The 21,118-nt window shown below is 45.5% G+C and overlaps 1 protein-coding gene across 3 annotated transcripts in view; it reads right to left on the bottom strand.

Moving 5' to 3' along the window:
* Positions 1 to 20,268, bottom strand: part of PDGFRA (platelet derived growth factor receptor alpha) — a 34,231-nt gene extending 13,963 nt beyond the window's left edge. The window contains exons 1-12 of one of the 3 annotated variants that reach the window (XM_052682898.1): positions 20,051 to 20,268; positions 13,179 to 13,239; positions 11,677 to 11,991; positions 9,121 to 9,384; positions 8,758 to 8,888; positions 6,926 to 7,097; positions 6,633 to 6,822; positions 6,003 to 6,118; positions 5,391 to 5,517; positions 4,248 to 4,441; positions 3,743 to 3,837; positions 3,509 to 3,641 (exon numbers count right to left, since the gene is read on the bottom strand). In XM_052682898.1, the coding sequence (XP_052538858.1) occupies positions 3,509 to 3,641; positions 3,743 to 3,837; positions 4,248 to 4,441; positions 5,391 to 5,517; positions 6,003 to 6,118; positions 6,633 to 6,822; positions 6,926 to 7,097; positions 8,758 to 8,888; positions 9,121 to 9,384; positions 11,677 to 11,991; positions 13,179 to 13,227 (1,786 nt within the window). In that variant the 5' untranslated portion in view covers positions 13,228 to 13,239; positions 20,051 to 20,268. The remainder of the gene's footprint in view (positions 1 to 3,508; positions 3,642 to 3,742; positions 3,838 to 4,247; positions 4,442 to 5,390; positions 5,518 to 6,002; positions 6,119 to 6,632; positions 6,823 to 6,925; positions 7,098 to 8,757; positions 8,889 to 9,120; positions 9,385 to 11,676; positions 11,992 to 13,178; positions 13,240 to 20,050) is intronic. The other 2 variants (XM_052682897.1, XM_052682896.1) reach the window with 2 other exon arrangements.
* Between the last annotated feature and the right edge of the window lie 850 nt (positions 20,269 to 21,118).

The raw sequence follows: 21,118 nt of genomic DNA, 5'->3' as shown, positions 1-21,118 counted from the left end.
GACAGGCTGAAGGGAATCAGGTGAACAAGCAAGACCATCAGTAATCTGAAGGAAGCTGAAATACATATTGATCACATATGAGGGAAACTCCTCTGAAGTTTAATGTACAAGTGTTTTTCATCTGGTCGAATAAATTTTATTGCAAATTTCCAAGTGCTATGATGAAACAGCTAATGTTTATACATATTTACTCTTCCCACAAATCAATTTAGACAAAAAGTTTTGATTATTATATCCTGTCTTCTATTATGGATGCAGCATGCAGAAAAATTGTGTATAGATTGAGCAGAATTCTAAAGAAGTATGAAGTGCACAAACATAATACAAAATGCTATAATTCATTAATTCCATATTGGACAGCAAGTTCATTAAGGCAACGTTTATTCAGTGAACAAACCCCTGTATGAGCTCCAGATGCCAGGACATTTTCATATTCCCAATGAGCTCTTTCTTTTTTTTTTTTTTTTTTTTTTAACTTCCAACATGAGGAGGCTATATAGGGCTTTTTACTATGGAGATAAATGGCATTTTGTCTATGATGTTCACTTGCATTTTGAACTTTCTGCCTTTTACGCATCTGAAGGTGTTATATGGCATGCAATACCACATGTTTCTGTTATCCTAAGGCTACAGTCCATACTTTTATTGTATACACTCTTTAGGGAAAAAGTTTCCAGCCAAAAATAAATATCTACATCGTTAGCAAGCACAAGAAATGGTGTGCGCTTAGATGAGTTACAACTAAGAACTTCTCCAAGATCATGACAGTGTAGTTTGTCATGCACACGAAAACCATGCTGTTTCTTCTCAAGATTCCTGTTATCCAAGTTATTCTTTCCAGTCAGTCAGGATGTGAGAAATCTTCCCACTAAATTTCAGACTAATTCAAACAACCTGAAATTTGGCCCCTGAAATTTTTCAGCCTGAAAATCTGGAAGCCACATGGCAGGATGCAGCCCTTCAGAAAGTGATCGCGTTTGCTGATGCTCCTTGATCTTCCTGTCTTCACGAGCCAATTTCTCCCCAAACCATGAGACACACATCTCCCTCCCGTCCCTCAGCCCAGCCTGAGTGCATTCAGAGGCAGGGGGAGCGCTTCCGGAGAGGCAGGGAGCTTTGCTGCTATTCCCCTTTTCACCCCTCTCGATGCACATCCCATCTGTTCTACACTTGAAATTCAGAGCCAGGTGGGAGCTGACTGCTTACAAGTTGGAGGCATCTGTAATGCACCCAGCTCCATTACGTTCTGGATGTCAATGCCTTCAGCAGAGACCAAAATCAAATTGTGTATTTATTATTCTTAATAGAAAGGCACGACTGGGATCTGCCTGCTGGAGGAACAGGACTGCTTCTCTGTGACAGAGGGACTGTGCAGACAGCATCACTGCCAAGCTCCTGAAGCTTCTAGAGGAACCACACTTGGGATGAGAGCTAATTTCAGCTCAACCTCTGCCCAGGTCTGCAATGTCTGCTGAGACAAGCACAAAGGTTTCATATTTCTGAGAGGACACACCTACAAAGATGAAGTTCCAAACACAGTTTTCTTGACCAGACTGTTCTTTGGCTAAAATTAAACTTGGATTCACCCCATACTGACCCATAACTTTTTTGACAAATACCAAAGGCCAAACAAGCTTTATAACCCATACCCAGCTTCCAGACTCATGAGAAATTAGGTACCACATCCCTAAATGTGATAAACCTTGAGCCTTAACTTGCCTTTTGCAAGCTGCAAATAGAGATGGGTCTGATTCTATTAGACCAGCATTTCATTTTATGAAGTCCACTGTGACAAAAGGGGGAGTTGTTAGGAAGTGATGGAAGCAACTCTGCAGCCTCTACTGCCATCCCAAAACCCTGAGATCCCACAGCACTCAGGTCCCTTTCCTCAAAGGGCCCTGGCCTCTGCCTCGTCAGCTGAAGGAGGATGTCCTGCAGGGACCTCACTGCTTCTCAGCAGTACCAGGGAGAATGGCACACAAGCAGCTCACTGCATTATCCAATTTCTTGTTGTTGCACATCCCCTAGTCCTGTGCTGGTTGCTGGGTGTTTTAAATAACAGAGTATTACACACCTAGTGGAAAGGAGATAGCAAAGGGAAATGTGCAATGTAACTGTAATTTACTAATGGTAACCCCAGCGAGCCAACGTTCAGAGTTGGCATTTCATGCTGCTCTGCACTCCAGGCACTAGTAGCTGGAAAAAAAAAGAAAAACCATATACACAAATAGACACCAGCTGGCTTACTCAGCTAGAGTGGGAAGCACTCATCTGAATGAGCCAGAATGTTTTTTCATCCTCCTTCAGAGCCTCCTTGAGTTAAAGGTGTGATTCTTTTGCTGCCATCTTCCACTTCAATAAGGGAAAACTCACATAGACCAGAATTACCAGATTTAGAAACAAAACAGGTCCCCATCAGCCTGATAGGAAACATCTAAAAAGGCAAAACTGCCAGCAGAGAAATGTTAACCATGTCAAGAAGAATGCTTGAGCAGTCCTGTTTGCTAGTAGGACAGGTAGCAAAGTTCAAAGCTCTGACTGTCATGAATGTACTTGAGAACAGGAAAGCACTGAAGGAGACTGATGCTCATGAGTCAGAGGTAGACAAAGTCACAGCAGTCATCTGTTAACTCAGATCTGACAATTTAGGCAGATAATTAAAGTCTGAATTGTAATAAAATAATTCCATTAAATATTCACCCTCTCCTAGTTTTCAATTAGCAACATGAATTGAATCAAAGGAAGTCATTCCTGAACCAGAAAAAATTGTGCCTCTTCTTTTAAGAATTAGCATCAATTCTTTCTCTGTGGTGGAGCAAGGAGAATGACAGCAGGGGAATGTATTCTGTAAACAACATCGAACAAAAACTCTCCCTTCAGTTCTCTTCTGCTTTTTTTTGTATGCAGGTTGATGCACAGACACCTCCAAGAGAGGGCTGACTTGTGCACTTAAAGCACTCTCTAGATAGAACATTAAAATTTTATAATCACTACAGTTTCGACTGATATAAATGACAAATCAGGCCAGTTAGCTGAATTCTGCATGAACTCTAAAGCAGGGACAACAAAACAAGAAAGCAAAGGAGGAAGGAAGAAGGGCACTAGCCACAAAAACACATTATGCAGTTACTCAGCAATTATACATGCACATCATGGATTAATAATTTTAAAAATATTTCTAATAAAATTATATAACTACTTGCAGGTTTCCCTTGGCCTCTCCACATAAACATAAATGTCTTGCAAATTAAAAATACTGATTCACTTCTTCTGAGTGTCTTAGCAGCAGTGACTGTTGGAGCTGGAATTTAACCCTGGCAGGGACCCTTAAGTCATGTTGAGATGGGCACTGAACATCTGGAGCACTGCAGTGCTGGAATGAAGGTGTAGAAAACACTAACACGAGTTGCTCGAGGCTGACACCAATGCAGAAGAAGGGGATGTGGAAGGAAAACAATGGAAACAGATAAAGAGAGATTCTGGGCTTCATGGCCATGAGGAAACTTACCAAGCACTAACCCATCTCGAGGAAACTCCCATCTGGAGTCATAAGGTAACTGCATTGGGTCCACATAAATGTATTCATGCCCATCAGGGCTGATAGACTCAATGACTCTCCATCTTATCTCATACCTCGGCTTCTGCAAAGCATATTGAATGTAATCATTAGCCTTATGTCTGACTTGAGATCAAAACCCAACTGGGCTCAGCGTCCAAACTGAAATACTTCTTTCTAGATTACCTGTTTCCAGATGATGACCAGGACAATCAGTGAAATTATCACAATCACCAACAGTACTAAGACGGCAGCAGCCACTGTCAGTTCTGATCGCAAGGCTGTGGAGTAAAAAGACAGGCCATATTTTCCTCCTGAGCCATGAAAGCATGACGCATGTATAAGATACCCATCTCCCACACCTTTCTAGTTCCCATGTCCTACAGATGTGGAAATAGCACCTGGCCTGGTGACTGTTAAGCCTCACTGAGCCTCTCAGAGCTACAGTCTTCTTTGTTTAGAAGAACAGCCACTCATAATAAAATGATAAAATGAATCAGATATCCCATAAAGACCTGTAAAATGCCTCATTCTCAGATGTTCCTGGGTGAATAAAATCCATTTTCATTTATTTTTATTTGCAGCAGTTTATGTTTTTATCTACTAAACTTTCTTATAGACTAAAATGAAGTGCGCTAACGAGAGGTGAAGCTGGCTGCTGTAATCTTACAGAAGGACAAAGCAAACTCACTGGGAGCCACAAGTTTCAGTTCCCGAGTAACAGCACCAAGGTCGTTTCTTGCTACACATCTCACAGCCAGGGTTTCCTCTACCTTCTGGAAGGTCACCTGGCTTTCCACCATATTCTTCTCATCCAGGTGGGCTTCCATGTGTATATCAGAGATATTGTTAGTCAGAAGAGTCCAGGAAGTGTCATTGCTGCATCTGCAGAGAATAACAGTGGAAACATAGGGTGTAGGTGTGGATAAAGAGTCACCACAATAGGAATCATCTTCTCCTATGCCCTTCTTCTATCAATTATAATTTTAAAGAGCAGGAATGCTTAAGACCACCTTTGTGAAAAGCCTGCATCGTTCTCCCATTGGAATTATCAGCCTTCTGGTACTAACTATTGCTGACACTTTGAAAATTTGATCATGTAGCCCAGTGGGTCCAGCAGAGATAGATTTTGATGATACTAGGTATCCTGTAGAGTTATAGCAGTGGATGGATCTCTACTTCTACCTGAATCCTTCATGCCATACAAGGCTTCCTGTGGCAGGGCTAAGAGGATGACTGTCCCAGGTGGCAGGAGGAGATTTTAGTACAGTGGGAGTGGAGCATAAGGAATGGAGGTCCCATGGCTCCTAGACTCCTTCCATGTTTAGTCTCCTTCTCCTTGGCATACACAGCCTCCCAGAGAGAGCTCAACAGCTCCTAGCAGCTACAGAAGGAAACAGTGTAGACCAGCAAAGCCAGGAATGATCACTACATATGTCTAGAACACTTTGAAGGTGACAATTATAATCTGGGGGGAAATTGTTCGATTGAAAATTTAGAAGCATGCAAGAATGTTAATCAGGGATCTGAGGTACCTGTGAAGTAGCAGGAGCCCTCAGAATGGAGGGACAGGTACCTTTAATATCTACTACATTCAATTAATGAACTGAAAGCTTTTACCAAAGTTAAATGGATGCACTGTGTATTCTTCTATTTCACATAATCACTAGGAAGGGTACTGAAAACCTCTCAAAATGTAAGCAAAGTGTCTCTGAAAAGACATTAGAATTATGGCTTGCTAGCCCTTGATGAGGAAAACATGGTATGATAACTAATAATGTTAAGCTAGCCAAGAATAAAGCAGTCATGTTTTAGATAAAGCTCCTCTTCTTACTTTTTAATGTCCTTGCAAACCAGCCATTCCACATCAGGAAGTGGGGTCCCTTCAGCCAAGCACCTCACTGTCTGCCTGCCAGCAGAGCCTTGGTGGTCGTCCATGAGGTCTAAGATCAAGGCTGGAACTGGAAAGGAGTCAGGAATTTGTTAAAACATCCAAGAGAGTCTAAAAAAGCAGCCTGGACTCTCCAACAAAGCAGGGCAGGTATTGTTTGTCTGACAGCTCAGTGGCAGCTAGAGCCACTTGGCCAGGAGATCCCTGTCTGCTGAGGAACATGGGGTATCCCAGGCTAGAGCCATGAAAAGAAAGTGCTGTGTGTATGCCACGTCCTCATGTCATGCTAAATGAGTTATCGTTCCCGCTGTCAGCTGGAATAACTTAGATGGAGGATAAAGTTTCTTTCTGGCACAAGGCCAGTGCAGAAGTCAAAGCCAGGATTAGAGTACAAGAACTGTGAGGACTCAGCACACATGCACTGTTCCAGAAACCCCAGTTCACACTTCTCTTATCTCCACAGCTCAGGCAATCCAGTACTCATTGTTGAATAAGTCGATCAAGTTTGTGCTGTGGCCCACCAGTTCTGGTGAGCAAGGCTTTGGGAGCCCTTACCTTGTATTAGTAACGAGAAGGTGTATCTCTTAATCTCATCTTCATTTTCAGCAACCAAAGTATAGTACCCACTGTCTTCTTCCTTGGCCCGGATCAATTTTAGTACACTTTGAAACCTGCAGAAATGGGAGTTCTGGTTTGTACTTTTGTATGCTTATATTTTGTTGTTTAAAGCAGGCATAAAAAATCTACTTCAGTGCAACATATAATCTGGATACATGGATATTATAATGTGCTGACACTCAGCATTTCTGGCAAGCCTTTGCACTAAAATCATTGTTCAAACAGTAAATAGTTAGCAAAACACAACCAACAAAGAAGTGGGCATTATTATATTCTGCTCGGTTCCAACGAAGACTGTGATTTTTCTGGAAATAGCAAAAGATTATTGGAGTGAAGATTTTTTGCAGGAACTGAAGAGGGTTAGTATCCAGAATCCAAGATTTGTATGGTTTGGAGATGTTAATGCTATTAAGCATTACCCTTTAGAGCAGAAAACACAGGATTTTAAAATGTTATTGAGGAAGAAGCTACAAACTGCAGTGGAAAGAGAAAGCAGAAGTTCTCAGATTTCTAGGGAAGAAACTCTCAAGCCACGTGGCAAAGTAAGATTCATAAGAGAATTTTTACCGTGTTTCCTGGACCCTGTTTGAACTAGTAACAATCTCAGTAAGATTTTCAATCAGAGTCACATTATCCTTCAACCAGTACATTTTTGGAGCGGGGTACGCCTGCACATCGACGACAAAATTTTTGACTTCATGTAGATTGACAGCTTCCAAAGGGCTAAACTGAGGCTCTAGATGAATGAACCCTTTGTCTGAAAATAAAAAAGCCATGCATGAACAATGCTGTGCAGCATTTTTCAAGAAGAGTGTTTTCTAACACATTAATAATTTTTGGACACTGAAATCAGACTATACCATGAACTGTAATGACTACTTTCTTATTTTCCTTAACCTCCTTGGTTGCATGTCGAGCAGTACATTCATAATCCCCTGTGTCTTTCACTGAGGCGTCAGGAATGGTCAACGTGTAAACCAACTTCTGCGATGGGACTTTGATATCATCAAGTTTTATCAGACCTTTTTCTTTCTGTAGTTTGGAGAAGGAAAAAAAAAACCTTACTTAAGTAAATAAGCTGAAAATTGAGGATTTATGATGCCACTGGAGCAAGAGCAACTGTCTAAACCTTGTAGGTCAGAAGAATTGTTTATTCAATCAGGGATATATCTTGAAGCCACAGGCATAAAAGGTCTGTCTATAGAAACAATATCCTCCTGGGGGCAGCCACAGACCAATGAGGAGATTTAGAGCTCTTATTTTGTCCATATGAAACAAAATACCATGCAAACTTTGGGTGAGAAGCATGAAAGTGCATTTCACTGATTCTGCTACTTTCTCCTCGGATAGAAAAGCTGAAGGACATTTTATGAATTTTCTTTCTTTAATTTGCCTAAAGAAGGGTGAAGATTTTTCCCTCCACCAGACAAAAAAAGTAACCATTTATTAGACACTTTGTCCTCCCTGTTCTCAAAACAAGAATAATTTATTGGTAAGAGAAGAATCCTGCAAGAGTAAGGATGGGGAGAATGGTCAACCACGAGAGGCAAGAATAAAAAACATTTTGCAGATAGTTTTGAAAGATGGCATATAGCAGAGATTTTAATGTTTAACATAGAAAACAGAACAATATCTAAAATCATTTTTTCTTTTGGCATCTTAATGTACTCAAATAAAAGCTGCCATTTGGGATCACAAGTCATTTCTACTGCTCCATGCCCTGAATTACCAGATTTTTATATGGGATGCTGTGGAATTCTCCACTGACAGGGACGCTAACCAAATTTCACTGAATAAAGATGTGTATGGGAACTGCTGAGTAACAGCCTGAACCTCTGACTGATCACCTGAGGCGAGCCATGAGTCAGCCAGAGGAGCACAGGTGAAGGCAATTCACCTGTGCTGCAGGAAGACCTATTTAAGAGCTGGCTACCAGTGGCGAAGGATCTCATCTGGAGATCCCTCCTTCTGATGTTTTGTGGTGAGCTCAACATAAGGGTAAGCCTTCCATTTATTCTCTCTTGTTATCATAGTCCACTTCACCTAACTCTCTTGTTTGTTTTGTGTTGTAGCATCTTGATATCCATTGATTATACGAGATGTTAAGCAGGTTTGAAGAGTTCTGAGGTTGTCCCAAAGTTTTAAGACTTTCTTACAACATCTTTCTCATATGTTCTTTTTTTGTTTGAAATTTCTCTTTAGTGAGTAATTACATTGACTGTAAGAGTCATTTAATTTACACTGGCACAAGATGCAACAAAGGCTCTGAACTTGATTCCCCATCATCCTATATTATGCTGAAGAATCCAGGATTTAAGGGAGTTATTTTAGAGATTCACACCCTCAGCAGTAGCACTATGTGCAGATGTCTGACACGTTCCTAGATCTTTCTATTTCCTCAACATTTCTTTTTCTGAGCCAGCACAAGACCTGAGAGGCAGCATTCCTCCCTCTGCACATGGGCTCCCAGTCACACCTCACCTTCCTTTCGTGCTTTGCATACTTGCTAACAACACTCTAACTTTTGATACTGCTTTCTTCTGTGTATCCTGAAAGTAAAATAAATTACTTTGTTTTTCTTTCCTCAGCTGCCCTCATTCAGAGCAGGAATTATTTCCAGCCCCACCTTCTTCCTAATAAATAACTATAAACATACAAACAAACAAAAAAAAAAAATTAGAGAGAGATTTACCACTTTCCCGGGATAATTCCACTGTAAATTAACCACCTCGTTGTCAAAGACCACACAAGTCACTACGATGGTCTCGCCTGTTTTGTAGACAGTTTTCAGAGCTTCAATTTCAACCGGCAGCTGTGAAGTAGCTAAGAGAAGAGAGAGAGTGCAAATTTAGTTTAAAGTTATGCAATTGCTAAGCAAGCTGGGATCTAAAAGTGACTATCAATACACCTGCAGGAGCAAGGAGTATCAGAGAAGTATATGATATAACCCCATGATGCTAGTGCTAATATAGCTCTTATATATGAGAAAGGAACTGGCCTACATATTATTTCTCAGGTTATTTCTTTTCTTTTCCAAATGAAAGTAAATAAATACCTCTTAAAATATAGATGAGGAACTCATCGGACTTGAACTCCATGCCTTTAACCATTGTTTTGCATGTATATGGTCCTGCAAGGAAGTTCCCTACGAAGCCTTGTTTGCTGTCATAGAAAGCATAGACAGGCTTGTCTAAACTGTTAACTAAGGTCACTTCAGCACTTGGGTCACTTGTCCGACAAGGGATAACGGTGGGATCACCTTCTTCTACTAGGATGAACTGGTCTTCTGGTAAGGAAGGAACAAAAGGCATGTCTGGATCTGTAAGAAATAAGAAGTTTACATTGCCTTGTTTATTTAAAGTCCACGTAGAGGAATTGGATGTCACTGACTATGTATGGGACCTAACTGAAATTAGTACAGTAGAAATCAGTTTTGGTGTTTCTTGTATGGCTAGCACCATTAAAGTCACAACTTCATCAAAAATACTTCAGGGTGCATCTCTTTGTGGGTTTCTAATATATCTAACATTGCAGTTATGAGACACAGTTAATTATGGTCACAGCGTGTGGTTTTCGGACTATGGTATACAACCATAAAAAAGCAAACAAACACCTGGTAATTTTAGTTCTTTTAAAGTCAACAAAATACATGCCAGCTTTCCTATCCGGCCAGTCCAAAGGCTGAGTTCAAAACATAATTGCATAACGTATCAAACATGAAAAGCAGAGCCCTCATATTATCTGCACTTGGCCATTTGGAATAAACAAATAATCCCCACTAGCCTGAAGCTTCTGTGCGAAGCTTTATAATGAAATTTAATAAACAGCAATACAAATCCCTCCAACAATAGTATTTATGCTGCCCTGGCAGGCTCTTTGTAACAATAGTCCAAACACAGCCCTTTATCCCAAACACCCTGCCAAATCCATGTATTCATTTTCCCAAGTTAATTTGAAACAGAAACAAGATTCACCTCGTTTAGTTTTCTCTGTGCTTTTAGTGAAACTAGGATATTGTGTGAAGTCTCAAAGTAATCTTCCTTGGCCAAAGTGGGTTGCTGCCACCCATTGCCCTCCTAATTCATTGCAGGAAAAACAATTGTAAAGACAGTTTATAGTGGCAACAGAATCATTCTCTGTAATTTGGAGAAAAGGATATGTTTCTGCATTTATGACATCCTCATGTTTGGTGAGTGGAAAAAATTACAGGGCGTCTCTGCCTTGCATATGTGGTAGGCTGAAATCTACACCCTCTTCAAAATCAAACCAAAAAACCTCTTCTTGAGGAAATCTTTTGTCTCTTGCCTTTGTATCCTTTTACTAGGTGAATTACAAGCCTACTTAACAGCAAAATCTTTTGGTGATATGGGTAGACCTGGTTGGAAATTGAAATGCACGTGCCAAAGCCTGAAACTTCTTACTACTTCAAAAATGAATACAAAGCTTTAAGTTTATTGTGGGAAATGTAGAGAAAGTCTTGGAAGGATCACTGCATTCAAATCACACATCATGAACTGCAAAAAAACTTAATACCACTTCAAAATAGCCTTAAAAAAGCCTCATTATACTTTCCTGCCCTTTTCCCCTTCCACAATTCTCCTTACAGTTTCAGGCATCATCTCCTCTAAAACTTAAATAAGTTTTGCAGGATTATCTACAATCCCTTCTTTTCTCCTTCATATCCTGCTAAAACTATTTACTGCAAACATCATAGCTGGATGTTTGCAGACCCTCTGGCCCTGCTCTTCTGCCACTCATCCTCTGCACATCGAGGAAATAGTGCTTTGCCAGGCAGCCAGCTGCAGCTGTCTGCAGTGCCTAACACAATCACAGAAGAAAAGGAAAAAGAAAAAAAAAAAAAAAATCGTATCATTTTTATTTGATGGATAGCATGGAAATCCTTCAAAGGAATTTCCAGCCAGAAGAAGGGAGTGGAAGGGCATAGCTGATGATAAGAAATTCTGAAAAGAAGGGATGCCATATCTTCTGGGTCCAACAGATTTACTACCACTACAGAGAATGGTGGCACAGGGACTAGAAGGCTGTGGTTGCCATGAAAATTACCAGGTACTGCATGAAATGCTGTATGGAAATACCATATTTTTAATCTTGCCTCAGCAAGACTGCTGGCCAACAGCAGCATTTCTTGCTTCTGCCTCTCTTGAAACAGCCACCGCAAGACAGCTCTGCTGCTTTATGCTTCCTGGGCCCTGTGCGTGTGTGAGCTTCTCCTTATTCTCAATTTAAATTAAGTGAAGAACAAGAAATGGCCTTCCCCAGCTGGTGACTGCTTCAATGTCTGGCATGGCACTAATTGGACCAGCACAAATCCCAGAACATCCACCAAAGTCACCCATGAATGGGCCAATTATGCTGTATGACTCCAAATTCATCCTTCTTGAGAACTGAAGCTTCAACCAAAAACGTGAAAACCAGTATAAAGAAAGATGAATGTGTCTTAGGCTCAGAGGTGCTGGTCTCAGTTTACATGTTAGGGAGCAGCTCAGAGGTCGTTTCCTTTCCCTCACTGGACAAGCTGCCCCCTCCTACGAACACCTACAGGGCAGCCCTCCCACTCACCCCTGAGGAGGGCTGTGGCACCCCCACTTACCAGGCACATAGATGTAGATGTCCTTCCCCTCAACTTCCCCATCCTCCACTTGCGTGTGGTTATAATAGCAAACATACATGCCCGTGTGAGCGGCTGAGGCATTTCCGACTTCGAGCACTGTCACGAAGAGGCCACTGTTGTTCTCCTCGTGTCTGATGTCTATCCTGTGGCTTCCCTCGGTCACCGGGTACTGCCAGCTCACTTCACTGTCTCCAGAGCATTTGAGTGTGAAATTGGAATTCAGCTGTACAACCATCTCATTTCTGTTGGGAACAATCGTCGGCAGAGGAAGCTGGCAAAGTGTTAGGAACGGTCCTGGAAAAAGACACAAATAAAGAACACATGAGCACACAGCCCATCCTCAGCGCGGGGATGGGAGAGGAGGCAGTGCGGACCCAGAGCAGGCACCTTTATGGCCATTTCAGATGTACTGACACTCCAGGAAATTTGCCCTTGTTAAAAGCCAGAGCTGTTCCCAGCGGAGGGCAAATGGCCTCCCTTTGAAATGCTAAGCAAGGAGTGTTTGCTTGCAGCGTTCTGTTTGGCAAATCCAGAGGTGAAAGACAGAGGGCGAGGTTAGAGAAGGCTCCCAATCCACACCTCGGCTTCCTGCCCAGATGTGGGCGCTGCTTTTTTGCCCTGGCTGCTGGTTCGTGGGCATTGCAGGGCTGGGCTGCAGGGCTCCGTGCAACGCGGTCAGGAAGTCAGCAGTCAGACAATTTTCGAGTAAGCTTGCAATTGAAAGTTAGAAACCACTTCCCAAAGCCAACACCTGTGTTTTACATCTGGCATCTATTTCTGCAGAGGGCTGGAGCGGGGGCTTGGATCCAAAGCTTGTGCATCAGGTCTACCTCTAGCCAAAGCGTACAGAGGGTTTACAGCCAAATAAAACTGTATTTCGCTGAACTAGATGTTGTAGATGGCACCTCTTTTCAGATGCAATCTATGTTTATGTGATCAGATTTGCAAGCATAGGTAATTTGTAGGTGGGCTGGTGCAGGGCCAAGTCCCAGAAGGAAAATGAGGTCTACACCCACAGTTCCTGAAGGAAAAGAAAGGGGAATTCACAGGGGAAGCAGTGTGAAAGTGAGCTCTGCACAACAAACCAACGCTGGGAGCCCAGGCGTTCTTTGAAACCAGTTTCCCACATCTGCATGTGTTATCTGAGCCTGCAGGGCCCGTTCTATATTTGGCAGCCCTGTGGCAAGCTTTGCCCTCCCCTCCCAGCTCCATGCGTCCTGCAGATGTGGGCAGCTCTGTGGTGGGGACAGGGGTGCCGGGCCCACACAGGCAGCCTGGGCTGTGCAGAGGTGCTCCAGCATGGCAGTACTGGCAGCTGGAGCTCTGCCTTCTCTTGACCTACCAAAGGGAAGAGCAGAGAAATAGAAGCTGGAGGCGGCTGGCCAGCCATTTGGTGTGGGTTAATGTTGACATAGCGAAGGGGAACTGAAACATGGATTTATGAAAGCGCAGGGATGGCTTAGAGGAGTGAGGCATATTACCTGTGAGAAAACATCCCAGGATCAGGAACGTCCTTGGGGGAGCACCCATAGCTAGCGACAACTGCAACAGAAAGAAGGCAACAGGGAGCCAGTTAATAGCTACGGCAGCTTGCAGGATCCCTCACTGCTAAAGGCAGGCACGTCCCTGGGACCCCTCTTGCACACGCAGCTTGGTGTAGTGCATGGGCTACGTGGTAATGGCGATATGGCCAAGGAACCATGACCACTGCTCCTCACCCATTCTGGCCCACCCCACTCCTGAATTCTGGAAACACAGCCCAGAGCTGGCACTCACAGCAAACAGCCTGCACACAGCCTGCTGCCTGCCACAGCATCCGGCACAGAGCCCAGAGAAACACCCTGCCCTGACGCGGGGTCAAAGCTGGTGAGAGTACGATGGCTGTATGCTGTATGCATCTGAATTTTCGCTGCTTGCAGCTTTTTTGGAGGGAGAAAAATGTATATTTAAAACCTACTTTTATTATAAATCTCACAACTGTAAGTGATATTTTTGTCTTACCATTGTACACAGTATATATATAGCTTACTGAATACAATACAAGACAATAGCGTTTATTGCTTATTTGGGAAGAATTCCCTTGATTGAGAGACATGCTATTTAAAACATATGCCAACATTTTCTGATGGAATAAATACCCAATGGACTGCAGGCCTGCACTGCCATCACTGAGCAGCTCTTCTCCTCAGCAGTGTGAAGAGCCATACATCATACGTGATCATTTCAGCTTTCAAACAAATAGTCATAAAGCATCAGTTGTGAGGAGGCAACAATGACAACAAGCACCACTGTAATTTTTGTGCAGTCTGAACCTATTTCTACTCAAAGCCCTCAAGCAGACTGCTGGATGTTTCGCAAAGAAGCAGCTCCTACGACCCCTGCTCCCATTGAGATCAATGGAGACTTCTGTCGATTTTAATAGTAACTGGATTTGGCCCAAATCCAACATACACTTAAAAAAAGACTGTACAGAAGAACCCCTAACCTGAAACATGGACCAAGGAGTAAAATAAAGGATGATGTGTCAAAATAGAGACGTCTTTTCAAAAGTCCCAGAGAATTTTAATTCGTCCTCTGGTTTTCTGCTCCACAGTTCTGAGACAGGAAAGCACATAGGTGCATTCAGTCATTAAAGCAATGCCAATACCATATGGGAGCAAACTGGTTGCAGCATGCCAAGGAGTGTTTCTGAACGAGCCCTTCTTTCCTCCTGCAACATGTGGTGCAGGCGGCGCTCCTTTGCCAAGCAAAAAGTATCTGACTCTGATCAAACTGAAAGGTCTCAGGAGCAGAATTAGAAGACTTACAAAATACCAATCCTCTAAACACGTAGAAACAACCTTGGAATTCCAGCTGACAACATTCCAACAGAGACAAGCCATTTTGCCCCATTCTTCAATTAGCAATAATTGCCATGTGTTTATGTATCTGTCTCCCATTGATAGCAGATTCTCCGACATCAAAGAAGTTCCTTCATTTCAGCCTCTTTACTTATTTTTTATCACATTTATGTCTTGCAGTATTTTTTCTGATAAAGTAACCCACTGTAAATCTTTAAAGAATTCCCATAGTCGGCTTTACTGATCTGATGTTGAACTCCCAAGCAAGATCCACAAGACAGTGTTATCCCACTGTCTGCCAGTTCTCCTTCTGCCCTTTCTGTCAGAAAAGAACAGATCTCTCTCCCCAAGTTGTAATGTTTTTCCAGGCTATTCTATGCAGGGGAAGCAGTACAGGGAGAGAAAACACAAAGCTAACTTATCTTTGACACATAAACCTGCAGAAGCTGTGCAGAAGCAGACTTACACTGCTGTAAAGCTGTTCGAGGACTTCAGCTCTGTGACTTACGCAGTTTAAGCACAGGTGATGGCATTTCTAAAGTGCTACTTGGTGTCTGAGGTCTTAGCTGGACTGCCATAGTGTTCAGTAAGAGCTGAGTGCCTCAGTCTACCCTTGCAGCTTAAAATAACACAAGAATTTACTGAATTTGCGTTTCCCAGCAGGCTGTTCTTTCTGCATCCATAGTTTTGATCTTGCCCCAATGCTCTGTTAATCTCGGCAAAACCCAGTGCAATATTTATTCACTTTGAAAGACAGCCTTTTAATGATTCATCATCATCCATACTCAACATCTGTTGGACCTGGATTAAATTACCTTGTGCATCAGACTCACACATGCCAAAATCACAGTTAAGCATAGGCACAATTAACACCTCTGTTTTGGGCAAAAGGGAGTTTCCTCATTCCCACTCCAGGCAGAGATGCTTCACATTTGTTGATATCTACTAACACCTTTTATTTTTTTTCTGCACTTATTTGGCTTTTTTACCTTCTTCACGGCAGGGAAAACCCTCCTTGTCCCAAATTACCCACATCTCAGCCTCGAGTAAACAAACCAGGTTCCATTTCTAGCATCACCACTTCAAACTGCAAGTTGCTGTCATCTTGGTGAAGCCTCATATTTATGGAAGTATTGACAGTGCTCATGCAGGGTAAGTTTGAGCCAACCTTGATTCTGTGCATAGCTTGAACATGTTAAAATAGAAAACATGGGAGCACACAGTGAAAGCGCGATGATGCCATGAGGGGTTTGCCATGTTCACAGGAGTGGAGGCTGATTGCCCAGGGTAAAGCAATCATCACATCTGCCCTAATCACTGGGCTTCAGAAGGAACTGGCTGTAAAGCTGGTATCTTTGTTGTATGCTTTAACGATAAAAGAAAGTCAGGAAAAGAACATCAGAAGAACTTTTATCAGCAAGGAATCAATCTTCCGAATTCTCACTGCCAAGTGCTGGCTTTCTGCCAGAAAGGATTTCACCGACTGCCAAGCAGAAGACAAAGGAAAATCAATATCCAGAAAGCTGATGGAAATATGTGTTTAAAAGATGATGATGTTCCTAGGCGATTCTTCTGCATGACCTAGAGGGAAAGCATGATGGTGAAGCAAAAAGACCCAGCAGTATATATATGTATTTATACTGCAGTAAATCAAACAAAGAGCTCATTCAGGTCAGAAAGCCATCCCATCTACCAGGAGCTTGGAGACAACAAAACTCATTTCCAGTCCACTACCGATTCGCTGCAGTTCATCCTCTTCGCCACACGATGGCAATGTTGATCCACGTTGACAAATCAAATCCCCCGTCCAGCAGAAGGAGACGCTGGTCTCCAGCTCAGCAGCTGGAACCCAAACCACGTCTCCTACAACAATTGAAAATAAAATTTCTTACATCTTAATTTCATACGAATTTGACGATTTTTCTTCTTTGGGAAAGAAAAAAAAAGTCTCTTTTGCTCGTATTTACGTAAATTATACGATGGTAAGTGAGTCGCATATCTTGGCACGTAATGATGTGATTATCCTTGTTGTGAGATGGCCGGGTAATTTCAGGGGAGATTTTGTCTGAGTGGCAATCTGTCCTTCTGGGAAATCTTTTCCAGCAGAAGCCACGGCCAGCCCAGGAAAAGAGGAGAATGTTTCCTCTCTGTGGCATACACCACTGATTGAATGTAAATATTCAGTCGGGACCTCCTGAAAGTTTTCTTAGTTTGCAGTTCCCAAATTACAAACTCAGTTCTCTGCAAGAACAGAGAAAGCCCTGCAGCGCAAACAGGAGGATCTGAAGGTTTCGATGGGGAAAGACACAAGCAAAGCAAGAACATTTCTTATTTGAAAAATCTGGCATAAATGTTCTCCCCAAACGAGGTTTGTTTCACAACCCTCTGCAAATGTTTGCCTCTAGCATAGCCTGCGCATCTCTTCTGAGCTACGTGGGAACAACCACACACCAAGCTGAGCCCTATTAGGCTCCTACAGCATTTTAGCACTCCGCAGGATATCTAGAGAGTGCTTGAACCCTGTGAGCCTCCTGGTCAGCCCCAACCCTTCAGCCTAACCCATGGGGACAGACCCCACCAGACTAGGAAATGACAGGGGAGAGCAATTCACAACATCTGAATTTACAGAAAGGACTTTCTAGTTGGTCCCAGCAGACAGACATGACAGGCACTTCCAAGGAATGCATCTCACTTAGGTTTTCAGGCTCAGGAACTTCAGAGAACCCCTCAGATCACGATGTAGTTGCTCAGAAGCACTGCATTGTAAAGCCAATTGATTTCTGTCCACCGCAGAAGCCAGGAAGCCTCACCATTGCAAGCTTTTCCCTTGGGCGTCCATGAAAAGCCTTATTGACATGCAAGAGATGAGTCAAGCAGGAGAGCAAGGCAAGAGGGAGAGACAGGACAGCTTGCTTACTTGCTTGCTTCTTTGAAATTACCAGCAATTTTTGCCAGCACCAGAAAAATTACCCCTCAGAAACTACACCTTAGTCTTTAAAATGAGGGAAACAAATACGTCCTAACAAAATTTGTAGTGTTGATATACAAGAGTGATGTCATTTTGGCCATGATGACCTCAGGATACAAGAGAGGGGAGGTTTCTATAAGGTTATCCATTTCACCCATTTTTAGACCAATTGGTACCACTGGAAATAAGCAACGAGGTCTGAGCTACACAAGCCTTTTTCTGTCTACATTAATGGTACTCAAATCCTAGCTTGATGCTGTGGCACCATGGAGATGTATTGGTTTAAAATATTTATTGCTTTCTGCTTTCCTGAAACCTAATATGTGCGTATTCCTTTCACAGCCACATGAAGGTTTCCAATACACCAACAAATGGCAAAGATGCCCCGGTGCCACACCACGAAGCTTCTGCCCGTGGTGCCTTGGGGCAGCATTGGGACAACAGACTCATTCTGCAACAGGGGAGCCTGCCTGCAGGCTGGGAGAGCCGCTTTGCTTGCCGACTGCTAATTCCCACTGCTTTGTGCAGTCTCGTTTTTTTCAAATTTTTTTTTTTCATGCGTCGAGGTTGGCTAAACTGCTGTTTAGCTGAGGGCTCTACAGTGCTCTTTGTTAACTGGAAACTAAAATAGGAGAGTCTTGCTGGGAGATCTTGCTCTATCACTGCTAGATCCAGAGTTAAAAATCAGATCTCCACAGTTGGGATTTTGATTCACCAATGAGAGAGGGACCACTGATGTTCATCTACTTGTTTTGATCCCGTCTCCGGCCCCATCCGGGGCCACTGCTGGGCTCCACATCAGCACAGAGAGATGCTGAGGGTATCCTCCTTTTTCCGGGGTGCCGCACGGTGTCCCCACTTCCCTGAGCCATATCAGCTGAGGGAGCTGTAGCGAGAGGGGGCAACACCAGCGAGACGTGGAATAACCGACCGCCCACCGTTCCCCAGTGGGGAGGCAGCGGGGACACTCAGCCGGCCAGAACGGGGTGGGTTCATATTTTCCAGCCCCCATTCTCGGGGCTTTCCCTCCCTCTGCCCGCAGAAAGCTCAAGTGGTCCCCGAGGGGGCGGGTAGCAGGGTGCCCTCGAGCTTCCTGGGCTCCCCGCTCTTCGCTGAAGCTGCTGCAGATCAAAGGCTGCCGGGACACCGAGCGGACCTTGCTAATACGGTAACTCCCGGCCACTGTGCTGTTTATGCAGGAAACAATAGGAAAGCCTTTGCCAAGCCGGAGCTCTTTTTTTTTTTTTTTTTTTTTTTTTTACACGAGGTAACTAGAAAAAAGGATGGGAGGGTAAGGAGAGGGGCAAACAGAGCCGTGTATTCCTGCCCCGATGTGTGCTGCGCTCCTTCTCCGGCGTGCTCTGTCAGGAGAAGCACGGACCCCCCGTGCCCCAGGGGACGGGCGCTATGCCGCGGCCCAGAGAGACGCGCCCGCGGTCCCGGGACGGCTCCGCCTGTCCCCGCCCGTCCCGAAGATGTGGTCGGGCCGTGCAGCGGCGGGCTCCTGATACCGGAGAGTTTGCGAGAGGCGCGCCGAAAATGCCGTCGAGGGGCGCTGGAAGGGGCCTAGGGGCACAGGGAACCCCCCGTGGCGGGTGCTGCTGCCGCCTCGCTGGGTCTGTCGCTGCTCGCTCCAGAAAAAGCAGTCCGAGTCCTGTTCTCTGGAACGGCTCCTGGGCTGCTGGGTATCCGTCCAAAAATGTTGAGCAACGCCGCAGCCAGCCAAAAAGCCATTTCCTACTCGCTCCCAGGACTTTTCCAGGGGACTCCAGCCTGGCAGCGGCTGGCAGCTCCGCAGCTCCGCGCTCCAAAAATCCAAACGGTGGCCGGAAAGACTTCGAACCCCCGGGGTTAGGGGCGATGGGCTCCGGCCGTCCAGCGGGGCGGCGGAGGGCGCGGAATGGAATCTGGAAGGGCTCCAGGTACCCGTCCTGCTCGAATTCAGCATCTTCCCTTCCGCTAAGACGTGTAAAAAAGACGGGACGCGCGGGAACGGGGCGGCTGGAGCCGTGCGCGTCCCGTCGGGGGAATCTGGGGAATAGGCCGGGGGGTGAGGTGGGGAAAGGGAGATCCGAGGTGGTGAAAAACAAAGGGTGGGGGAAGGGAGCGGGTGAAGGAAGCGAGAGCAGAGGTGCGGATGCGAGAAGCGGGAGAACTCTGGGCGCGCCCCCGCCTCACTTCGAGACGCGTCCCCCCGACCTCCCTAGGCTCGCACGGCCGCTGCCCGCGGAGCCGCGGCGGCAGGAATGCGGCGTGGTGGCCCCGCCGCGTGTCCCAATGTGTTTGTCATTAATGCTGCTCGCGCCGATCGCCCCGCCGCAGCCGCCGCCGCGCCCCGACGGCCCGCGGTCCCGGAGCCGGCAGCGTCCGCAGATCCGCGGAAGGCGCGCGGCTCAGCCTCGCTTGGGCAAAGCGTCGGGGAAAAATGAAGCACCAACAAAATAAATGCGTGGGGAGAAAAAAAATAAAAGAGAAAAAAATATATATACGTATAGCGGAGAAAGGAAAACAAAACAAAACAAAAGGTGGGAAAACTGCTCCTCACCTCCTACCTCCTCCTTTATAACGCGCAGATTCCGTCCTGCAGATTGTAAAATATCCAAAATATGTCCACGGCTTTTGTGACTCTCCCCGCTCAGGCGCGCTCCCTCCCGCTCGCCCTCCCTCCGGCTCCGACTGCAATGGTCTCACAACCCGCGTCCCGTAATTGATTCAATGTTATAGTCCATCCTTCCAAAACTAATCATTTGCTTTAAGTAAATAGCTGTCAGGAAATGAAGCCCCCTCCGGCCCCTTCACAATAAGAGCCGCCCCGGCTCGGCCCGCGCCCCCGGCCCCGCGGGCGGAGGCTCTTACGCAGGCAGGGGGACAGCCTCAGCCTCCAGCCTTCCCCGGCCTCGCAGGGGAGGGGGCGGCCGCCATATGGCAGAGGCGAGGGGGAGGGAGGGGGGAATCTGAGCGTTTTGCACTGCGGGGGGAAAAAAAAATATCTATAAGAAAAAAAAAAAAAATAGTTACATGTAAACTCCGAGTGCTCCCCATGTCATGAATGAGCCTTCCTCCTCGCACCCTCCGGGACGGCGGGGCGGGCCCGGTGGCCGCGGGCACCGTGTGAGGCTGCGGCCGGGCGGTTTGAGCTGGAAACGAATTGGCGGCCTCCTCGTGTCCTTTGTACGCGGCAGAGCGGGGGTTCGGGACGGAGCGGGCGGACGGTGCGAGACACGGGAGCGTGAGGCACTGACACATAGGGGGGCAAGACGGAGCCCTCATGGGTATGAGTGAGAGCCGCAGCGAGAGGTAACTGCCGCCGGGACGTCCCGAGCCCAGCTGTTCCGACGGACCGGGACAGCTCTTCTCCTCTCCGTCTTTGGTTCGCTCCTCGCCAACACAGCCCGTCCCGTCTGAGGCCGCTCGAGGCGAGCTTTGATCCCCGCCGGGTACCGCCGAACCGCTATCTGCGGGCGATAAGCGGGAGCCGCTCCTCCCGCGGGCACGGAGCGCGAGATGCGGCGGCCGCGGGCAGAGGGCAGTGCTGCCCCGAGCACGGCGCTTCCCGGCCTCCCCGGGAATGGAGGGTATCGGAGCTGAGCCCCGGGTCTTCGCCCACCTCTTG

This window comes from Tympanuchus pallidicinctus, unplaced genomic scaffold (genome assembly GCF_026119805.1).
Source record: "Tympanuchus pallidicinctus isolate F22 unplaced genomic scaffold, pur_lepc_1.0 scaffold2, whole genome shotgun sequence".
Lineage (NCBI taxonomy): Eukaryota > Metazoa > Chordata > Aves > Galliformes > Phasianidae > Tympanuchus > Tympanuchus pallidicinctus.
Note: the sequence above shows the minus strand (reverse complement) of the source record. Positions and strands in the feature narration are given on the sequence as shown.